This window comes from Salmo salar, chromosome ssa13 (assembly GCF_905237065.1).
Source record: "Salmo salar chromosome ssa13, Ssal_v3.1, whole genome shotgun sequence".
NCBI classification, from domain to species: Eukaryota; Metazoa; Chordata; class Actinopteri; order Salmoniformes; family Salmonidae; genus Salmo; species Salmo salar.
In genome coordinates this window covers 21,166,812-21,189,942 of record NC_059454.1, presented here as the reverse complement: position 1 = coordinate 21,189,942, position 23,131 = coordinate 21,166,812, and the positions used below count along the sequence as shown (strand labels likewise).

Sequence of the window (23,131 nt, the reverse complement as noted above, 5' to 3'; positions counted from 1 at the left end):
AGTATGATGAGTGCAGAATGAGTTTGTACTGTATCCACCAAACTCAGATGCAAGATTTGGTCACTGTAGGAATTTGTTTTGTTCCACTAAGGTGTTGGGTACATTAGTGTACTTGTATAATAATGGTTGTAATACACACAGTATTAATCCGTTTTGCGCTGTGTTTGTTCTCCAGGCACCATCGCTGGGCACTCTGATGGGGGTGTACCTACCCTGCATCCAGAATATCTTTGGTGTGATCCTGTTCCTGCGGATGACCTGGATGGTGGGCATCGGAGGGGTCTTTGGCTCCTTCATCATAGTCTTCATGTGCTGCTCCACGGTGAGTCTGGACCATATCCTTCTCACAAACCTATTCTCTTCTGTTCTCCTCCTTCTCTCATTCTTTCTTCCCCTCATCCTCTCTCTCTTTATATCACCCTCCATGTTTCCTTCTGTTGTGAAAGCTATTTTTCACTTCCATCCACTCTCTCTCTCTCTCTCTCTCTCTCTCTCTCTCTCTTTCTTTCTCTCTTTCCTACTGTCCATCAGTGTTAGAATGGGCACTGTGCCTGCCAGAGCAGAGGCCAGTTTGCAGCTCTGATAAGGATATACTTAACACCACTTCCATTTTAATTCTGTTTGATGTCCAAAGCTTTACCCAGTTGAGTAAATCCTAGTTTAATCCTGTTTTGACCTGAGGTAACCCTACAAGCTTTACAGAATACATTTACTATTCATCCCTTCACTTACAGAAATAGCTATTCATTTACAGTGTTGTATACATAAGTATATTTTGGGTTTCTATACATGCTGGTTCATAGAAATTTCATCATTTGTTACTAAAAATAATTATATAACCCAGAACAACTGAAACTTAAATTCCAGAATGCATTTGGAATGTAGGATTTAAAAAAACAAAAACAAATGGTGTTCCTTTTAATTCTGGTTTGCCTCCCCAAGGGACTAACAGCTATAGTCCTCAAGGCTAGTACTACTATCTCCCCCCATGAGCCAACCTCCAAACAATAGCTGACCACCCTTACCCCCGTCTAGCTCAAGATCCAGTAACAAATGAAGGCTAGCCAGCACTCTAAGCTACTATCAGCTCCATCACTGCCGATTAGCATGTCAGCAACAGTACTAAAAAAAAAGGCAGATACAGCCCGTCTGATCAAAGGACTGATCAAAGACAACATCAAATCCCAACAGCTCTGATTAGGCAGTGAGCTCAGGACTCTAAAGGACTGCTACTGTACCTTGGGCCATACATAGAGGTTGTGACCTGGACTCGAGTGGGACCAGTGGGACATCTGTTCCAGTCCCACCTCAGGGATTAAACCAGGTAGGCTAGTTGAAAACAAGTTCTCATTTGCAACTGCGACCTGGCCAAGATAAAGCAAAGCACTTCGACACATACAACAACACAGAGTAACACATGGAATAAACAGAACATACAATCAATAATACAGTAGAAAAAGTCTATATACAGCATGTGCAAATGAGGTAGGATAAGGGAGGTAAGGCAATAAATAGGCCATGGTGCAAAGTAATTACAATATAGCAATTAAACAGTGGGATGGTAGAATGTGCAGAAGATGAATGTGCAAGTAGAGATACTGGGGTGCAAAGGAGCAAGATAAATAAATAAATAGGTATGGGGATGAGGTAGTTGGATGGGCTATTTACAGATGGGCTATGTACAGGTGCAGTGATCTGTCTAGCCGAGTTCTGGATAGGAAAGTGTTAAATTACTAATGGACTAGTAGATCCTGAGCAGCAGAGCCTCCTCTTTGTTCTGCAGTCTGTGGACATACATGTGGAGATCCTTCAGATAAAGGCGTCTGCATACTACGTTGGGTTTGCTCCTAGCAGAACTCTGCTAGACGAAGTGAACGTCTGTGCCTTGCATACTAAAAGACCTTTGCTTGAAAAATGAAAAAAAAGCGATAATAGTTTGTCCACCTTGAGATGCCGTAACCAGTATGCACTTTCTCGAAATTTAAGATAGCTCAAGAAATCCATCTTCAATTTTGAAGTTTTTGCAGAGGAGATCTAAGTCATGCAATTTTACAAATTAAGATGTTTGGTGCCGTATTTCTGAAGTAAAAAAATGTGCATGAAAACGAGTCATCTCTCATTGAATGACAACAAACACTTCATTGAAGAATCCCTTCTGTTGTCCAATCACAGACGAAGGGGCGTAGACTTCAGCTACCGAACTTCGGCTTTCCTCGAGAAAAAATGTAGTGCATATGAACACCCTAAAAAACCCTTGCCGAAGACCAAAACGAACAAAATCGGCACAAAATGTTGTCATAATATACAGTGCCTTCGGGAAATATTCAGACCCCTTGACTTTTTCCACATTTTGTTACGTCACAGCCTTATTCTAAAATTGATTAAATAAAACAATTTCCTCAGCAATCTACACACAATACCACATAACAACAAAGTGAAAAGAGTTTTTTTGACATTTTTGCACATTTAATGAGAACAAAAAACAGAAATACCTTATTTACATAAGTATTCAGACCCTTTGCTATGAGACTCGAAATTGAGCTCAGGTCCATCCTGTTTCCATTGATCATCGTTGAGCTGTTTCTACAACTTGATTGGATTCCACCTGTGGTAAATTCAATTGTTTGGACATGATTTGGAAAGGCACACACCTGTCTATGTAAGGTCCCACAGTTGACAGTGCATGTCAGAGTAAAAACCAAGCCATGAGGTCGAAGGAATTGTCCGTAGAGCTCTGAGACAGGATTGTGTCGAGGCATAGATCTGGGGAAGTGTACCAAAACATTTCTGCAGCATTGAAGGTCCCCGAGAACAAAGTAGCCTCCATCATTCTTAAATGGAAGAAGTTTGGAACCACCAAGACTCTTCCTAGAGCTGGCCGCCCGGCCAAACTGAGCAATCGGGGGAGAAGGGCCTTGGTCAGGGAGGAGTTCTTCTGTGGAGATGGGAGAACCTTCCAGAAGCACAATCATCTCTGCAGCACTCCACCAATTTGGCCTTTATGGTAGACGGAAGCCACTCCTCAGTAAAAGGCACATGACAGCCCACTTGGAGTGCCAAAAGGCACCTAAAGACTTTCAGACAATGAGAAACAAGATTCTCTAGTCTGATGAAACCAAGATTGAACTTTTTTGCCTGAATGCCAAACATCACGTCTGGAAGAAACCTGGCACCATCCCTACGGTGAAGCATGGTGGCGGCAGCATCATGCTGTGGGGATGTTTGTCAGCGGCAGGGACTGGGAGACTTGTCAGGATCGAGGCAAAGATGAACGGAGCAAAGTACAGCGAGATCCTTGATGAAAACCTGCTCCAGAGCGCTCAGGAACTCAGACTGGGGGCGAAGGTTCACCTTCCAACAGGACAACGACCCTAAGCACACAGCTAAGACAAAGCAGGAGTGGCTTCGGGACAAGTCTCTGAAAGTCCTTGAGTGGCCCAGCCAGAGCCTGAACTTGAACCCGATCGAACATCTCTGGAGAGACCTGAAAATAGCTGTGCAGCAACGCTCCCCATCCAACCTGACAAAGCTTGAGAGGATCTGCAAAGAATGGGAGAAACTCCCCAAATACAGGTGTGCCAAGCTTGTAGCATCATAAGACTTGAGGCTTTAATTGTTGTTAAAGGTGCTTCAACAAAGTACTGAGTAAAGGGTCTGAATACTTATGTACTGTAAATGTGATATTTCATATTTAATATTTTTTCTCAAATGTCTAAAAACCAGTTTTTGCTTCATCATTATATTGTGTGTAGATTGATGAGAGGAAAAAAAACAATTTAATCAATTTTATAATAACTCTGTAACGTAACAACGTTTTGAAAAAGTCAAGGGGTCTGTTCCGAACAGTTTCGGATGGGAAGCATGCGGACGGACACCTTTAGATAGAAAAGACAGCAGGGTTTCACAGGATAAGAGATTATAACCCAACGCTGATTTGACGCTTCATGTTTTCCTGTCTTGTTCTACGTTGTACCAGACATGGTAATTTAAATACCTGAAATTGTATTTGAACCCAGGTCTGCTTTGTACATGGTTATCAGTTCACATCACTGTCAATTTACATATATCATGTGTCCTCACTTGATGAGGGGTAAGGTGATCCCAGATCTGTGTCAAAGGTCAACTTCTTCCCGGAGCTTGATCATACCACTGTCTGTCTGCCCAGGGATACTCAAGGAGCAGATTCCCAGTAGAGCAGTCCCAGGGTCCCTAGCCTGCAGCATCAGATAACAGTAAAACAATTAGGGCTTTATCTGTGCTCCTCAGAGAGCAGGGTCACTTCATTACCAGCTGATAAGGAGTCTCATAGCAGTGCCACGTCACCAGGTCTGTTGGGCTCTGAGAGGGCCCCATCGCCACTTAATACACAGACACACACACACAGCTCCAGGCGTGCCACTGGAAACCCACACTGAAGAGGTATTGATTGAGCGCAATCATCTCTCTCTATCGTGTTCATAATGTCACCCTCTTTTTGTCTCTCCGTGACTCCTTCTCTCTCCCTGTGTCCTGAGATCTATTTTCTTCATTGTCTTTCTCTATCCATCTCTTTCCTTTTCTCCAGATATCTTGTTCTTTCTCCCTCTGATTCCGCCATGATCTGTTCAGTATTTGTCTCTATCTAACCATTCTGACTAACTCTCTTTCTCTAGCCTAACTACCTCACTCTCTCTCTTTTTTTCAACTCTGACTGTCTCTGTCCTTCTCTCTTCTGTCTCTTTTATTTACTTCAACTCTTCCCCTCTCACAGGCACCTGTTTCTCCCTCTCACAGACATCTGTCCCTCCCTTTCACAGGCACCTGTCCCCCTCTATCCCAGACACCTGTCTCTTCCTCTCACAGACACCTGTCTCTTCCTCTCGCAGACACCTGTCTCTTCCTCTCACAGACACCTGTCTCTCCCTCTCATTCTTATTATCTCCCTCCCATTCTTAGTATCTCTCATGATTCCTTCTAGTCCTAACTTCTCTCTCCCCACTTCCCTCCCTGTCTGTCCCTTTCATTCTCTCTCCACTCTCCATTTTCTCTCCACCAACCCCCCCCCCCCCCCCCCTCCACATTGTCATTCTGCCTTGCGGATTTGTGAAATGCCCTATCTGCATCACTGAGCTTTAGCAGAGATGGTTGGTTTGCCTTCCCAAACATATTTATTATGAATCCTTTATTCAGCCAATGCCCTTGGGTCATCTGGGGCTCTGGGACCCAGTTAAAAGGGTACAACACAGGTTGTGTAGAAGTTGCTTCTAACCACTGATTCAGAGTCAGATATTTTTACACCCATCAAATAAGTAAGGTTATTTACAGGTATGCTCATTTGATCCTAAATCTGTTATTAAGGTTATTTACACAATGAGTTATCTCATCCTAAATCTAAGGGAAACTTTTATCTCAAGCCTGCAGATTGTCCCCACCTTAGATATAAATACTGCCACTATAGATGTCTATGATCTCTGTCTTTTATTTCTGCAGGATGTTGATTAGATTGATGAGTTGTCAAGTTAGTTCAAGGTTGCATTGTATGTTGTTATGATCGATCATCTGCCAAATACACTGAACAAAAATATAAACGCAACATGCAACAATTTCAAGTTACAGATCATATAAGGAAATCCGTCAATAGAAATCAATTCATTAGTCCATAATCTTTGGATTTCACATGACTGAGAATACAGATATGCATCTGTTGGTCACAGATACCTTACAAAAAAGGTAGGGGCGTGGATCAGAAAACCAATCAGTATCTGGTGTGACCACCATTTGCCTCACGCAGCACGACACATCTCCTTCGCATAGATCTTGATCAGGCTGTTGATTGTGGCCATTGAAATGTTGTCCCACTTGGCGGGAACTGGAACACGCTGTCGTACAAGTTGATCCAGAGCATCCCAAACGTGCTCAATGGGTGACATGCCTGGTGAGTATGCAGGCCAAGTAAGAACTGGGGCATTTTCAGCTTCCAGGAATTGTGTACATACAGATCCTTGCAACATGGGGCCGTGCATTATCATGCTGAAACATAAGCTGATGGAGGAATGTCACAACAATGGACCTCAGGATCTCGTCAAGATATCTCTGTGCATTCAAATTGCCATTGATCAAATTCTATTGTGTTCATTGTCCATAGATTATGCCTGCCCATACCATAACCCCACCGCCACTATAGGGCACTCTGTTCACAATGTTGACATCAGCAAACCACTCGCCCACACAACGCCATACATGCTATCTGCCATCTGTCCGGTACAGTTGAAACCGGGATTCATCCGTGAAGAGCACAATTCTCCAGCATTCCAGTGGCCATCGAAGGTGAGCATTTCCCCACTGAAGTCAGTTTACGATGCCAAACTGCAGTCAGTTCAAGGCCCTGGTGAGGACGACGAGCACGCAGATGAGCTTCCATGAGCTGGTTTCTGACAGTTTGTGCAGAAATTCTTTGGTTGTGCAAACCCAGAGTTTCATCAGCTGTCCGGGTGGCTGGTGTCAGACAATCCCGCAGGTGAAGAAGCCTGATGGGGAGGACCTGGGCTGGCGTGGTTACATGTGGTCTGCGGTTGTGAGGCAGATTCTCTAAATTCTCTAAAATGACGTTGGAGGCGGCTTATGGTAGAGAAATTAACATTACATTTCATGGCAACAGCTCTGGTGGACATTCCTGCAGTCACCATGCCAATTGCACACTTTGAGACATCTGTAGCATTGTGTTGTGTGACAAAACGGCACATTTTAGAGTGGCCTTTTATTGTCCCCAGCACAAGTTGTATCTGTGTAATGATCATGTTGTTTAATCAGCTTCTTGATATGCCACACCTGTCAGGTGGATGGATTATCTTTGGGAAAGTACAAATGCTCTCTAAAAGGGATGTAAACAAATTTGTGCACAACATTTGAGAGAAATAAGCTTTTTGTGCGTATGGAACATTTCTGGGATATTTTATTTCAGCTCATGAAACATGGGACCAACACTTTACATGTTGCGTTTATACACTACATGACCAAAAGTATGTGGACATCTGCTTGTCGAACATCTCATTCCAAAAACATGGTCAGTAATATGGAGTTGTTCCCCCCTTTGCGGCTATAACAGCCTCCACTCTTCTGGGAAGGCTTTCCACTAGATGTTGGAACATTGCTCCGGGGACTTGCTTCCAGTCAGCCACAATAGCATTAGTGAGGTCGCGCACTGATGTTGGGCGATTAGGCCTGGCTCGCAGTCGGCATTCCAATTCATCCCAAAGGTGTTCGACGAGGTTGAGGTCAGGGCTCTGTGCAGGCCAGTCAAGTTCTTCCACAGCGATCTCGACAAACCATTTCTGTACTTTACAGTTGGCACTATGCATTCGGGTGGGTAGTGTTCTCCTGGCATCCGTCAAACCCAGATTAATCCGTCAGACTGCCAGATGGTAAAGTGTGATTCATCACTCCAGAGAACGCATTTCCACTGCTTCAGAGTCCAATTGTGGCGAACTTTGAACCACTCCAGCCAAAGCTTGGCATTGCGCATGGTGATCTTAGACTTGTGTGCGGCTGCTTGACCATGGAAACCCATTTCATGAATCTCCCAGAGAACAGTTATTGTGACATTGCTTCCAGAGGCAGTTTGGAACTCGGTAGTAAGTGTTGCAACTGAGGACAGACGCTTTTACGCGCTATGTGCTTCAGCACTCGGCAGTTTCGTTCTGTGAGCTTGTGTGGCCTACCACTTTGCAGCTGAGCTGTTGTTGCTCCTAGACGTTTCTACTTCACATTAAAAGCACTTAGAGTTGACTGGGGAAGCTCTGGCAGGGCAGGAATTTAACAAACTGACTTGTTGGAAAGGTGGCATCCTATGACGGTGCCACATTGACAGTCACTGAGCTCTTCTATAAGGCCATTCAACTGCCAGTGTTGGATATGGAGATTGCATGTCTGTGTTCTCGATTTTATACACCAGTCAGCAACGGCTGAGTGGCTAAAATAGCCGATTCCACAAATTTGAAGGGGTGTCCACATACTTTTGTATATATAGTGTATTTTTGTTCAGTATATAACTAAGAAACTATTTTGAACCATCTTCACAAAGTTCATACTGAAGTATGGCATAAGGATGGAGCATCACAAACAATATATTATTAAACTAAGAATCAGAACTCTGCAGCTGGTGAATAAAATATATTTAACTGCTCCTCCATTTTAAATATATAGTTTTCTCTCCCCACTGACTCTCTTGTCTCAGACCATGCTGACAGCGATCTCCATGAGTGCCATCGCAACGAATGGAGTGGTGCCAGGTGAGTGCGTAACACAGTGTGTGCATGCGTGGGAGGCCTGGGTGCCGCAGGGAAATCCTGTTGTTATTTCCAAGCAATTGGGTTTTCATGTCCTCTGATATTGCTCAGGTCTGTGGACAGGTAATACTTAGTCTCGAAAACCCGACCCTATGCAACAGTAACTAGGATCTGGTTTCGACGACCGACTCTTTTGACAACTTTGATAAGGAAAAAAAAATCTGGGGTGGGTGCTCAGACAGAGAACTCTCCCAACAAATCACGAGGCAGACATGTCAGAAACTCGCGATTCGAAACCAAAGTTTGCAAGCAAAACCTTTGCAGGGGTTTTAGCAAAGGTAGTTGATGCAAACTATTCACTTTCTAAATGCACTCATTAAAAATGACCTCTGTGATCTCTATCTTGCTAGCTACTATTTAGTATTCTATTCAAGCAGATAAGGTAGTGACATATGCAGTTCCACTATGCCAAAATGACGTTCTATTACATACAGACGCTGTTAAGCCGAGGCATTTGAAAATATGCAGCCGAAGTACAATGAGAGCAGATACAAATGCATTGCTTTAACGAATTATGAAAATGTCAAGAATGTTGAGCAACGAAATAAAGTAATTACTTTTCAAGTAAGTTACTTTACATGTTATGTTGGCTGACCATTTGTTAGCTACGCTGTCCTTACCAACCACATAGCATATCATTCCAGCAGTATGTACCGGTATGTTAGCTAGCTACATAATGTTAGTTGGCTACTTAAACATCAAACCTGCCAGTATATTAACTATAGGCTATCTAACTACCCAACGTTTACTGACTTGATTATTCTTGTCATTCTTAACTTAGCTAAATGGTATAGTCGTTGTGTGCTTTTGTAAATTCACTCTGGCCATCTACTCTGATTTCAGAGCACTCTCGTCTGAGTGTACCAGAGCACAGAATAATGAAATTATGAGCGCTCAACACCCGTTGAATATGGCCGGTGTCAGTAAAAGTTGGCAAAAAATCATAATTAAATTGTTGCCAGCAGCACAGTTATAGTCACCAACGCTCTGGATAACATGAAAACTACCTAACCAGCTCTGCTAGGGCGAGTAAAATGATTAGTGGTCTCATTTGTGACTGGAAGTAGCTAGCTAGGTAGCTTGGGTGTTTGGCTGCCTTTGTAAGGTCAGAATGCTTAAATCAACCCTACTCCTCGGCCCGAGCGTCCAGTGTGCGCTCCGAGAGCGAAACGCCCTGAATTTACAAACGGCCAACCTGACAACACTCTGAATTTACGAGCACACTCTGGCACTCCAGATTGAATTTAAGAACACACCCGAAGTCGTAAAATGTCTAACTAGTCATTTGTTATGCTAACTAGCTAGCAAGAGGTTGCATAGCAACAGCATCAACTTCCGGTAGACAGGCAAAGAGCTAGTACGCTCAACTGAAAGCATACTGCTCGTTTACAGTATACTAAAATTAACTAATAGTATATAGTATATACTCATTAAGTATGTAGTATACAGTATGTTAGTATGGGTATTCGAACACAGCTTAGGTAATGCTAGCATGGCTAAATCAGGACCACACTGTATTAGCGCCGCTTCCACCACCTGTACAAAGTCAAAGTGTGAAACTATTCTATTCAGAAACCTAGAATCTATTTTGTACCTATCCATAGAACCATAGTATTGTAGAGAAAGTCTAGAACTGTATTCAAGCTCTCACTAACATGCCTAAGCAATGTCTATGCAGCACTATCTTTTTGTTTACAAACTACTGCTTCCGCAGATTCAAGCCCCAATTCTTTAGACTTTTGTGCAGACCTGGGGTTCATCTTTGAAGACAATGTTGCAGAAATAGAGCCAAAGAGGAATGCCAATGGTTGTGTTTGTGTGTCTCAGCCGGAGGCTCCTACTACATGATCTCCCGTTCCCTGGGGCCTGAGTTTGGCGGAGCTGTCGGAATCTGCTTCTATTTGGGGACTACTTTTGCCGGTGCCATGTACATCCTTGGTGCCATCGAACTTCTGCTGGTAAGGAGAGATGCTTGCTATTATTTTATTGTTTTGTTTACTATCTGTTTTGTATTCCTCTGTGCCTTTTCCAGCGTTTTATATTGGGGCGAGACCACAACAGTGATTAATGCAAAGGGAAGATGTGCACTCACATGTCTGTGTTCTTCAGTGTAGATTGTAATGCAAGAGATGAGGATGCCGAAAGCTACCCACTAAATACAATCAATTGAAACCCATTATGTTGATATCTTTTCGTTTTAGACAAATATGAAAAGTTGTTGCAATTCCTGAGTGATTTTTCCTTAGACATAATATCTCAATTATCATGAATTCATCCAGCAAGCTGTCACACTCAGAGCTTTATTTAGATCTGATGCTTTTTCAAAATAATACTAAGTGCATTTCCTTTCATATGCTGGTTCATTTGTTAGTGCCTTGTCTGTTCCATCATCCACTATCATAAAAATAATACAATTTTTATTACGTTTATCTGATGTCTCCAATGTTTGAGATCATGTCTGATCTCTCTTCTCACTCACTCCCTTCCTCCTTTTTTTCCTTCATCCTTCTTTTCTGACGCTTGCTCCCATTCTCTCCCTCCATCCTCATACCTCCCTCAATCCTCATACCTCCCTCTATCATTTTGTAACACACCCTTTCTCTCCCTCCATCCTATTCTTACTCTCTCCTCTCTTCCTCTCTCATTTTCTCATCCCTTCCCTTTCTCTCTCTCCCTCCATCTTTCCCTTTTTTAGATTTACATCCTTCCCCAGGCGGCCATTTTTAAGATGGAGGGGCTGGAAGGGGCTGATATGGAGGCAGCGATGCTGAACAACATGCGCGTGTATGGCACCATTGTGCTCAGTTTCATGGCCACGGTGGTGTTTGTGGGGGTCAAATATGTCAACAAGCTGGCTCTGGTCTTCCTGGCATGCGTTATTCTGTCCATCCTGGCTGTTTACGCTGGGGTCATCAAGACGGCCTTTGAACCCCCTGTTTTCCCGTAAGTCTGACCTGACTGAGCCTTGTGCACTTTTCCGCTGTTGCTCAATTAAAGATTGAATCCACATTGGGGGAAACAGTGCCATTGTTCGCCCTAGCGCCGTTGTTATTGTTTTTATTTTGTTGATGAAAACAGAAGAGAGACGCATTCGTCAGCGTGGGAGAAAAAAAATGTTGCACTGCATATTCTGCTGTCCTACCACGTGTGGAATAATGTCCAGGGGGAATGGTGTTTGTTGTTTGCAGTAACTTCTTTGTTGTTGTATTATACCAAACAGACATGGGAGTTTGACCAATTAAGGTTTCCAACTTTAAAGTTGTTAGAGCTTTACAAAAAAACGAAACAAATGTCATGATGACCCTGTCTCTGGTCATGTTTAATGTTTACTTCATTTACTCAATTAAGTCATGAGACTTGCATATTTATGTTAATTTCTGTAATGTTTTCCTAACCTCTAAATAGACCGGTGGCTGATGATGTCTTGTCTGTCCTCCCCCTACAGCGTGTGTATCCTGGGGAACCGCACTCTGATCTCCAAGGGATTTGACGTGTGTGCCAAGGTCATTGAGAGGGACAATGGCACGGTCACCACCAAGTTGTGGAAGATTTTCTGCGACTCGGAGTTCCTCAACGCTACCTGTGATGAGTACTTTGCCAACAACAATGTTTCTGAGATCCAGGGCATCCCAGGGGTCAGCAGTGGTATACTGGCTGGTAAGAAGTGCCCCATTCAGAACGTATTGTAAGCTAATGTAGTCTGTAATAGAGAGACATACTGCTACTCCGCAAGAGGTATGTAATTATTATGATGTTTGTGCATCTCTCTGTCTCTGTCTCACTCTCACAGAGAACCTGTTTGGTTACTACCTGGAGAAGGGAGACTTCTTGGAGAAGCGGGGAATCTCAGCCATGCAGGACCCTGACGCTCCCATCACCAACTCCAACCGTTACGTCCTGGCTGACATCACCAGCTTCTTCACCCTGCTGGTGGGGATCTATTTCCCTTCTGTCACAGGTCAGTCACTGCTGGGGTCACAGGTCAGTCACTGGGTCAACGGTCAGGGGTCGCTGCTGAGGACGGACTAGGCCAATCATATCCCAAAAGGACAGTATGGGTACAGGCTTTTGTTTCAGGCTCGCACAAACCTGATTAATCTAATCACCTATATTAAGTTATTATAATTAAATTAACATTTTACCTTATGATTTCAAAGTAAATGCTACATTCAAAAAAGCACTGCTTGAATACTTTAACTAATATTTTGCGTATACAAGGGCACCTAATGGCAGTATTGGATTTCTCACATGAGAAACATAATTCCTATTGTTATATCCACTTTATAGTAACCTGGGAGTCTCTCCACAGTCCCAAATGCAGAGAGACAGAGAAATACTTTCCAAAACTGATGACACTAGAGGAGCTGAATGAGGTGAAATTAGATCAAGTGGAATTTCTGCCAAAAACCACATCAGCAGAAAGTCTGGGGAATACATGAGTCACATTCCCACTATCATCCCAGTTTCATAACCGCTGAATCAAATGCCCATTGTGTACAAGCATTTGCTCTGTGACATTAGTATTATCATGTTTTGTGAGAGCTGCTGCTGGAGATGTAAAATGGTTTGTTGAACACTGCACCAGTTTTCTGGATTGTAAAATCAAGAAACAAAAAAACACAGTTGCTATTACAAGTAAAGGATGAGTTTTTTTTAAAGTTGCTAATCAAAAATTCATTTTTTTTTGTTGGGCCTCCACTTTATCACTTTCAGAAAGTACTTCCTAGGTAGCACAGTAAAAATAAATAAGTAAAAAAAATGTGTGAAACATAGGACAAGCCATTACACATCAAGTGTGAAGGATGGGAATTGTTCCTGTTTGATCCTGTTTCTCCCCCTCCCCCCCCACCCCTCTTCTGTCCCTCTCCTCTTCTGTCCCTCTGCCTCCCAGGCATCATGGCTGGCTCTAACCGCTCTGGAGACCTGCGCGATGCCCAGAAGTCCATCCCCATAGGCACCATAGCAGCCATTACCACTACTTCTATAGTGTGTATCCTTTACTACAGTAAATACTGCCAGTCTTACTGGAGCAGTCCATGTTCTTTTAACCTTCTCAGGGACTACTGACGAAAATATGCTGGAATGTTATATATAATATGTGTGACGTTTGAATAGACAATATGAAGCATTTGATTCTTCATTTAGTTTTAGGTTTTGTAAATGCTTAGCGTTTTTTGGGAGACAGTTTGTACTAAAGCCTGTAGGTACAGTGTATTTGTATTTATTAAGGATCTCTTTTAGCTGTTGCCAAGGCAGCAGATACTCTTCCTGGGGTCCAGCATCATTATGGCAGTTATATAATATTAAAAAGAAATGTCATAACACTTTTCACAACGCATTAAGTGTGTGCCCTCAGGTCACTGTGTAGAGTGTGTGTGTTAGCATGTGTATGTGTATGCTTGTGTCTGTGCCTGTGTGTGTGTCTCTTCACAGTCCCCGCTTTTCCAAAAGTGTATTTTTTTTATATCTGATTCTACTGCTTGGATCAGTTTCCTGATGTGGAATAGAGTTCCATGTAGTCATGGTTCTATGTAGTACTGTGAGCCTCCTATAGTCTTTCCTGGACTTGGGGACTGTGAAGAGACCTCTTGTGGGGTATGCATGGGTGTCCGAGCTGTGTGCTTGTAGTTTGAACAGACAGCTCGGTGTATTCAGCATGGCAATACTTCTTACAAAAACAAGTAGTGATGAAGTTAACCTCTCTTCTACTTTGAGCCATGAGAGATTGACATGCATATTATTAATGTTAGCTCTCTGTGTACATTTAAAGGCCAGCCGTGCTGCCCTGTTCTGAGCCAATTGTAATTTTCCTAAATCCTTCTTCGTGGCACCTGACCACACAACTGGACAGTAGTCCAGGTGCGACAAAACTAGGGCCTGTAGGACCTGCCTTGTTAATAGTGTTGTTAAGAAGGCAGAGCAGCGCTTTATTATGGACATACTTCTCCCCATCTTAGCTACTGTTGCATCAAAAAATGTTGACTATGACAGTTTAAAATCCAGGGTTCTTCAAGCAGTTTAGTCACCTCAACTTGCTTAATTTCCACATTATTCATTACAATATTTATTTGAGGTTTAGGGTTTAGTGAATGATTTGTCCCAAATACAATACTTGTTGATTTTGAAATATTTAGGACTAACTTATTTCTTGCCACCCATTCTGAAACTGACTGCAGCTCTTTGTTAAGTGTTGCAGTACTTTTCACTCGCTGTAGTAGCTGACATGTATAGTGTTGAGTCATCCGCATACAAAGGACACACTGGCTTTATACAAAGCAAGTTGCATGTCATTAGTAAAGATTGAAAAAAGTAAGGGGCCTAGAAAGCTGTCCTGGGAAATTCCTGATTCTAACTGGATAATGTTGGAGAGGCTTCCATTAAAGAACACCCTCTGTGTTCTGTTAGACAAGTAACTCTTTATCCACAATATAGCAGGGGGTGTAAACCATATCACATACGTTTTTACAGCAGCAGACTATGATCAATAATGTCAAAAGCCGCATTGAAGTCTAACAAAATAGCTCCCACAATCTTTTTATCATCAAATTTCTCTCAGCCAATCACCAATGTGCCGTGCATGTTGAGTGTCTTTTCCTATAAGAGTGCTAAAAGTCTGTCTGGTCAAACACATTTTTTTCCAAAAGTTTACTTAGATTTTAGGCTTAGATTGAAGATATGGCAAATAGGAGTAGCAATATCGTCCACCATCATCCTCAGTCATTTTCCATCCAAGTTGACAGACACAGGTGGCTTGTCAGTATTGATAGATAACAACAACAAAAAATCTAGTCTTCCAAATTACAATTCTTGTCTTTCATAATTTTGTCAGTTTTACGCGTTTATTGCTGGCATGTCATGCTTAAGTTTGCTAATCTTGCCAATGAACAAAATTATTAAAATAGTTGGCAATATCACTGGGCTTTGTGATGAATGAGCCATCTGATTCAATAAATGATGGAGCTGAGTTTGCCTTTTTGCCCAGAATTTCATTTAAGGTGCTCCAAAGCTTTTTACTATTGTTCTTTATATAATTTATCTTTGTTTCATAGTATAGTTTCTTGTTTTTTATTCAGTTTAGTCACATGATTTCTCAATTTGCAGTATGTTTTTGTGCAGACACACTTACTTGCCATTCCTGTTGCCTAATCCCTCTCAACCATACAATTTTTCCATTCCTTATCAATCCACAGGGATTTAACAGTTGTTACAGACATTTTCTTAATGGGTGCATGCTTATTAGTAACTGGAATAAGCAATTTCATAAATGGGTCAAGTGCAGCGTATTGTTGCTCTTCGTTGTGTAATGTGTGTATTGTGAGGTCTGTGTGTGTGTTCCTTCACTGCTCCTCCCAGACATGTCTGCCGTGGTCCTGTTTGGGGCCTGCATTGAAGGGGTGGTCCTGAGGGACAAGTGAGTTATTTGTATTCCACTCTACATCCACTTCCTGTATTACTATAACTAGCATCGTTGCCTCGTGAGTCTTGCCCATCTCAAAATCAATACTCTCCCACTAATTGTCCATGTAAACAGATGCAACACATAGAATAACAAATAATACTCAAAGGAATTGATTAAGAATGTGTGCACTGAATTGATACTGCAATGGACAGTGGACGATGCCAGCTGTTATGACAAAAACTAATTGAAAAAGGCAACTTAGATATGTCTCTCTGATTTCAGGTTTGGTGAGGGGGTGAATGGTAACCTTGTAATTGGTACCCTGGCGTGGCCTTCACCATGGGTGATCGTGATTGGCTCCTTCTTCTCCACCTGTGGGGCAGGGCTTCAGAGTTTGACTGGAGCGCCACGCCTCCTGCAGGCCATCTCCCGCGATAGCGTAATCCCTTTTCTTAAAGTGAGTAAACACACACACACATACATATACACTAGCACTATTTACTTTGTGGAGTGGTCAATCAGCGGACATTAGTAATTTTCTGTATAGATTATACTGCATACTATTACCAGAACCACCGCTTCTACTCTTCTAATACCATCGAGACAATTTCTCTGTTTGTTCAGAGAAATGTAGATCCACTCTACTCAAATAGCCCTCAAGTGTGTTGGGGCTATCAGTGATTACTAATTCATGGTCCCACTATAGTCCAGGCTCAGGTTGAGTTGCTGTGACAGGAGCTGTCTGTCACCCCCACTGATTAAGGAAAAGTTTCCCAGACTGAGTAGACATTTCTAACGTGTGATATAGGGACGATAGTGATTAATCATGCTGCAGCAAGGACCAGTGTGACCTGAATGAGAGGGCGAGAGGGGCTGAAACTCTTGCAGTCCCCTCAACTTAATACTACAATGTGCTGTGCTATATGTTCAGGTGTGCGTGCATGCAGGTGTGGGTGTTAATAGTTCATTGTACCTCACTGTTGTGCGTTGTCTGTAGGTGTTTGGGCATGGCAAGGCCAACGGAGAGCCTACCTGGGCTCTACTCCTCACAGCCAGTATCTGTGAGATCGGCATCATCATCGCCTCTCTGGACGCTGTTGCCCCCATCCTCTCCATGTAAGACAACCACATGTCTAATATATACTCTGCTTCTCCTGAACACACTATGGAGATGGTTATGTCTTGGTAGCAAGTATAGCTGTTCTGAGTTCTTCTTTCTCTCTCTGTGTAGGTTCTTCTTGATGTGCTACATGTTTGTTAACCTGGCCTGTGCCCTGCAAACTCTGCTGAGAACCCCCAACTGGAGGCCTCGCTTCAAGTTCTACCACTGGTGAGTTAAACAATTCAACATAGCAGACATAGCTCTAGATCTTAGCCATGGGAACATCGCCAAAGAGCGCTGCTTAGCTAATATTCTCAGGTGTGAAACAGTCTACTATAGCATTTGTGTTTTGCACTGGATATCAAGCCAGACCAGGTAGGTTCCTGTTAGGAAGCTGTTATTTACCTGAGTAGTCTGCCAGAGACACTGTGAGAATCTGGAGCCTGGCTTAGCCTATAATTATCCTCTACTGCCTCGAACGTAACAACAGCAGACAGAGAAACAAGATATCCTGTCTCCAATCTGTGGCTATTATTATAATCAGTGAGTGGTTTGACTGTTGCAGCAACAAGCAACAGACTGAGGATATAACTTCCTGTCCCTCTCCCCAACAGGGCTCTCTCCTTCCTGGGCATGAGCTTGTGTCTGTCGCTCATGTTTATCTGTTCCTGGTACTACGCCATTGTTGCCATGGTGATTGCTACCTGCATCTACAAATACATTGAGTTCGCTGGGTGAGTGAGCTTCCAACCTTGGACTACAAAGCAAAGAAAAATCGCAACTAAGAAATTATATATAATAATAAAAATAAAGAAAAACCCCGGAATTAGTAAGTGTGTCCAAACTTTTGACTGGTACTATATATTTTTATTTATTTAACCTTGAGATTAAAAATCTATTTCACAAGAGAGCCCTGTACACATTACAATAAAAACACAATAAGAAAACATACTCACATATGTGTATAAAACAATATAATTCAGCACACAATAACGAAATAAACATATTTAATAAAAGCAATCACATTCAACTACATAGAGGTCCTCAATCAATAATGTAAACTGCCTGAGTGACACCAGCACATCTAGCTGCAGTGAACTCTGCAGGTTGTTCCACAAATTAGGGCAAAAGAACAAAACACAGATTTTCCCAAATCTGTGGAGACTGAAGGGATCGCTGGTATTATCCATTCCTGAGAACAGGTTTGGTAACTTATGATTCTTAACTTAATTAATGAAGTTACATATGAAGGGAGTTTCTGTCAGATTGCTTTTTAAATAAATAAAAGAGAATGCAGCTCTCTTCTTACAGACAGAGGTCCATCCCACATTTTTATACAGACTACAATGATGAGTCCTAAAATTGTCCCCTGTGATAAAATGTATTGCGGAATGGTACAAAGGTTGCCGCATGCATGTAAACAATATCACCAAAATCCAATACATGGAGAAGCGTTGTTTGAACAATTTTTCTCCTGTTTTCAGTACAGAGGCATGACTTATTTCGATATAAACAGGCAAACTTGAATCTTAGCTTCTTAGACATATATTTTCTATATGAAGGACAACTTGTCATCAATCCAGACACCCAGGTACTTATTGAGAAACAAGTTCAATTTGGGTTCCATTGGTAGCGCAAATATGCAGGTCCTCAGTGCCAACATTTCATGACCGAGAGAACAGCATGAGCTTGGTTTTACTTGTATTTAAAGCATCATGAAGGCACCGGAGGGGATGGCTGCCGTCTTATCGGCTCTTAACCAACCAAGCTATTTTGTTTGTTTTTTTGCGTTGTTCGTAACTTGTTTTGTACATAATGTTGCTGCTACTGTCTCTTATGACTGAAAAGAGCTTCTGGACATCAGAACTGCGATTACTCACCTTAGATCAGAGTTTTTCTTCAATGAGTCGGACGGGAGGGATATACTACAGACACCCGACCAGGCCCAGATCCCCGCCATTCGCTGGAGAAGGAAACAGATATTTTGCGGAAAAAGATCAGGGTGCCTTGTGAGGATCAGGCGACGAGTGGCTAATCTGCCTTTGCCTTCCGTCCTGCTAGCTAAAGATCAATCGCTGGAAAATAAATGGGTCAAACTGAAAGCACGTATATCCTACCAACGGGACATTAAAAACTGTAATATCTTATGTTTCACCAAGTTGTGGCTGAACGACGACATTAAGAACATACAGCTGGTGGGTTATACACTCTATCAACAGGATAGAACAGCAGCCTCTGGTAAGACACGGGGCGGGGGCCTATGCATATATGTAAACAACAGTTGGTGCACAATATCTAAGGAAGTCTCGAGGTTTTGCTCACCTGAGGTAGAGTATCTCATGATGAGCTGTAGACCACACTATCTACCTAGAGAGTTTTCATCTGTATTTTTGGTAGCTGTCTACATACCACCACAGATCGATGCTGGCACTAAAACCGCACTCAATGAGCTGTATACCGCCATAAGCAAACAGGAAAACGGTCATCCAGTGGCGGCGCTCCTAGTGGCCGGGGACTTTAATGCAGGGAAATTTTAATCAGTTTTACCTCATTTCTATCAGCATGTTAAATGTGCAACCAGAGGGAAAACAATTCTTTACTCCACACACGAGTACAAAGCTCTCCCTCGCCCTCCATTTGGCAAATCTAACCATAATTCTATCCTCCCAATTCCTGCTTACAAGCTAAAATTAAAGCAGGAAGCACCAGTGACTCAGCCTATAAAAAAAAAGTGGTCAGATGAAGCAGATGCTAAACAACAAGACTGTTTAGCTAGCACAGACTGGAATATGTTCCGGGATTCTTCCGATGGCATTGAGGAGTACACCACATCAGTCACTGGCTTTATCAATAAGTGCATCGAGGACGTCGTCCCCACAGTGACTGTACATACATACCCCAACCAGAAGCCATGGATTACAGGCAACATTTGCACTGAGCTAAATGGTAGAGCTGCCGCTTTCAAGGAATGGGACTCTAACCCAGAAGCTTATAAGAAATCCCACTATGCCCTCAGACGAACCATCAAACAAGCAAAGCGTCAATACAGCACTAAGATCGAATCGCACTACACCGGCTCCGACAATCGTCGGATGTGGCAGGGCTTGCAAACTCTTACAGACTACAAAGGGAAACACAGCCGAGAGCTTCCCAGTGACATGAGCCTATCAGACGAGCTAAATAACTTATATGCTCGCTTCAAGGCAAGTAACATTGAAACATGCATGAGAGCATCAGCTGTTTTCCTGATGACTGTGTGATCATGCTCTCCGCAGCCGATGTAAGTAAGACCTTAAAACAGGTCAACATTCACAAGACCGCAGGGCCAGACGTATTACCAGGACGTTTACTCCGAGCATGCGCTGACCAACTGGCAAGTGTCTTCACTGACATTTTCAACCTCTCCCTGTCTGAATTTGTAATACCAACATGTTTTAAGCAGACCACCATAGTCTCTGTGCCCAAGAACACTAAGGTAACCTGCCTAAATGACTACTGACCCGTAGCACTCAAGTCTGTAGCCATGAAATGCTTTGAAAGGCTCACTTCAACACCGTTATCCCAGAAACGCTAGACCCACTCCAGTTTGCATACCACACCAACAGATCCACAGATGATGCAATCTCTATTGCACTCCACACTGCCCTTTCACACCTGGACAAAAGGCACATCTATGTGAGAATGCTATTCGTTGACTACAGCTCAGCATTCAAACACCGTAGTGCCCTCAAAGCTCATCACTAAGCTAAGGACCCTGGGACTGAACACCTCCCTCTGCAACTGGATCCTGGACTTCCTGACGGGTGGTAAGGGTAAGTAACAACACATCCGCCACGCTGATCCTCAACACGGGGGCCCCTCAGGGGTGCGTGCTCAGTCCCCTCCTGTACTCCCTGTTCACTCATGACTGTGCGGCCAGGCACGACTCCAACACCATAATTAAGTTTGCTGATGACATAACAGTGGTAAGCTTGATAACCGACAATGATGAGACAGCCTATAGGGAGGAGGTCAGAGACCTGACCGTGTGGTGCAAGGACAACAACGTCCCCCTCAACGTGATCAAGACAAAGGAGATGATTGTGGACTACAGCAAAAGAAGGACCAAGCATGCCCCCATTCTCATCGATGGGGCTGTAGTGGAGCAGGTTAAGAGCTTCAAGTTCCTTGGCGTCCACATCATCAAGAAACTAACATGGTCCAAGCACACCAAGACATTTGTGAAGAGGGCACGACAAAACCTTTTCCCCCTCAGGAGACCTAAAAGATTTGGCATGGGTCCTCAGATCCTCAAAAGGTATTACAGCTGCACTATCGAGAGCATCTTGACGTGTTGCATCACTGCCTGGTATGGCAACTGTTCGTCTTCCGACCGCCTGGCACTACAGAGGGTAGTGCGTACAGCCCAGTGCATCACCGGGGCCAAGCTTGCTGATATCGAGGACCTCTATACCAGGCAGTGTCAGAGGAAGGCCCTAAAAATTGTCAAAGACTCCAGCCACTCTAGTCACAGACGGTTCTCTCTGCTACCGCACGGCAAGCAGTACCGGAGCGCCAAGTCTAGGTCCAAGAGGCTTCTAAACAGCTTCTACCCCCAAGCCATAAGACTCCTGAACAGCTAATCAAATGGCTACCCCCCCCCCCCTCTAAGCTACTGCTACTCACTGTTATTATCTATGGATAGTCACTTTAATAACTCTACCTACATGTACATATTACGTCGACACCGGTGCCCTCACACATTGACTCTGTACCAGTACCCCATGTATATAGCCCCGCTATTGTTATTTACTGCTGCTCTTTAATTATTTGTTATTCTTATCTCTTATCTCTCTTATTTTCTTAAAACTGCATTGTTGGTTAAGGGCTTGTAAGTGAGCATTTCACCTGTTGTATTTTGCGCATGTGAAAAATAAAATTTTATTTCATTTAAGATTTGTAAGTGATTTCTGAATTGAATCAAAGTCATGCTGAAGTTCACAAATGGCCTGCTGCACCGAGGTGGCACATGACCACAAAACTGTGTCATCTGCATAGAGATGAATGTTACAAGTATTAACAGTGTTTCCTATGTCATGAATGTACAAGGTGAACAACAATAATAATAAATCGAACCCTGAGGAACACCTTTTTGAATCTCAAGAAATTCAGATTTAACCACATCTGTGAAGATGACCTGAGTTCTGTCGCTAAGATAATTCTGAAACCATAAACGGGCTGTATATCCCAGGCCTATTTTTGATAACTTCTTCAGCAAAACAGAATTATCAACAGTGTCGAACGCCTTTGACAGGTCAATAAACAAGGTAGCACAGCTCTTTTTAGCACCCAAGGCATTGACAAGATCATTAACAACTAGCATTGTTGCTGTGGTAGTATTATCCCCAGGCCTAAACCCTGATTGGTTTATATTAAAAATAAAATTATCAGGTAAAAAGGAATGAAGTTGTACATTAACCAAGGATTCAGGAATCTTCGCTAAAGAAGGTCGTCTTGAAATGGTGCGATAGTTTTCAAGATCCTTTGTATCCCCACCTTTATGGAGTGGCAGCACGTGCGGATTTCCATGGTTTTGGAATACTTCCTGATAACAATGTTAATTAAAATGTGGGCTACTGGGCCAGCAATAAAGGGAGCTGCACACTTAAGCAGACCATGCTGAAATTGATCAGCCCCTGTGGATTTTTGTTGTCTAATGTTAGCAAAGCATCCAGGACTTCTTTATCAGTGAATTTCCAAAAAGAAAACTCCTGACCAGCATTTTCAGTCAATAGATTTTCACCATCAACATCCAAACTATTAATTTCAAGAGCTGGCTTTGAAATACATTCAAATATATAGCCCGCAGAGATAAAATGGTGATTAAATGCATTAATGATGTCAATTTTGGCATTATAGGGCCAGAATCTAAATGAATTTATTGGGGGAGAGAAGAGGAGACACAACCCTTCAGTGACATAACAACTTTCCAAAATGTAGCTGGGTTCCCTGTACATTCAGATAGTGTATTAACATAATAATCAGATTTTGCTTTTTTTAACTATTTTTATACACACCGATTTATCAATCGCCTGAAAGACTGACAGTCTGGGCCCGAGTCTGTGAATCTAGCTTTGGCTCAGGCAGCATCTCTTTTGTGTATGACTTCAGATAACTCTGGACTGAACCAAAGGCAAGACCTATTTTTAATTCTCAGTTTTTTAAATGGAGCATGTTTATCTGCAATACAATTGAAAACATTTGAGAAGTGGTTCAGAGCCAACTGTAGGTCAGGTATAGATGCAATACAATCAAAGTCAGCAAAAT

The 23,131-nt window shown here is 42.7% G+C and overlaps 1 protein-coding gene across 3 annotated transcripts in view; it reads left to right on the top strand.

The window, feature by feature from the left end:
* The window catches only part of LOC106566649 (solute carrier family 12 member 5), a 115,695-nt gene that overhangs the window by 70,285 nt on the left and 22,279 nt on the right, over positions 1 to 23,131 (top strand). For all 3 annotated transcript variants that reach the window (XM_045693034.1, XM_014134884.2, XM_014134883.2), the window contains exons 4-15: positions 176 to 322; positions 8,213 to 8,267; positions 10,152 to 10,282; positions 11,020 to 11,267; positions 11,770 to 11,981; positions 12,115 to 12,282; positions 13,216 to 13,314; positions 15,678 to 15,735; positions 16,006 to 16,180; positions 16,721 to 16,839; positions 16,955 to 17,053; positions 17,440 to 17,559. In XM_045693034.1, coding sequence (XP_045548990.1) covers positions 176 to 322; positions 8,213 to 8,267; positions 10,152 to 10,282; positions 11,020 to 11,267; positions 11,770 to 11,981; positions 12,115 to 12,282; positions 13,216 to 13,314; positions 15,678 to 15,735; positions 16,006 to 16,180; positions 16,721 to 16,839; positions 16,955 to 17,053; positions 17,440 to 17,559 — 1,631 coding nt within the window. The remainder of the gene's footprint in view (positions 1 to 175; positions 323 to 8,212; positions 8,268 to 10,151; positions 10,283 to 11,019; positions 11,268 to 11,769; positions 11,982 to 12,114; positions 12,283 to 13,215; positions 13,315 to 15,677; positions 15,736 to 16,005; positions 16,181 to 16,720; positions 16,840 to 16,954; positions 17,054 to 17,439; positions 17,560 to 23,131) is intronic.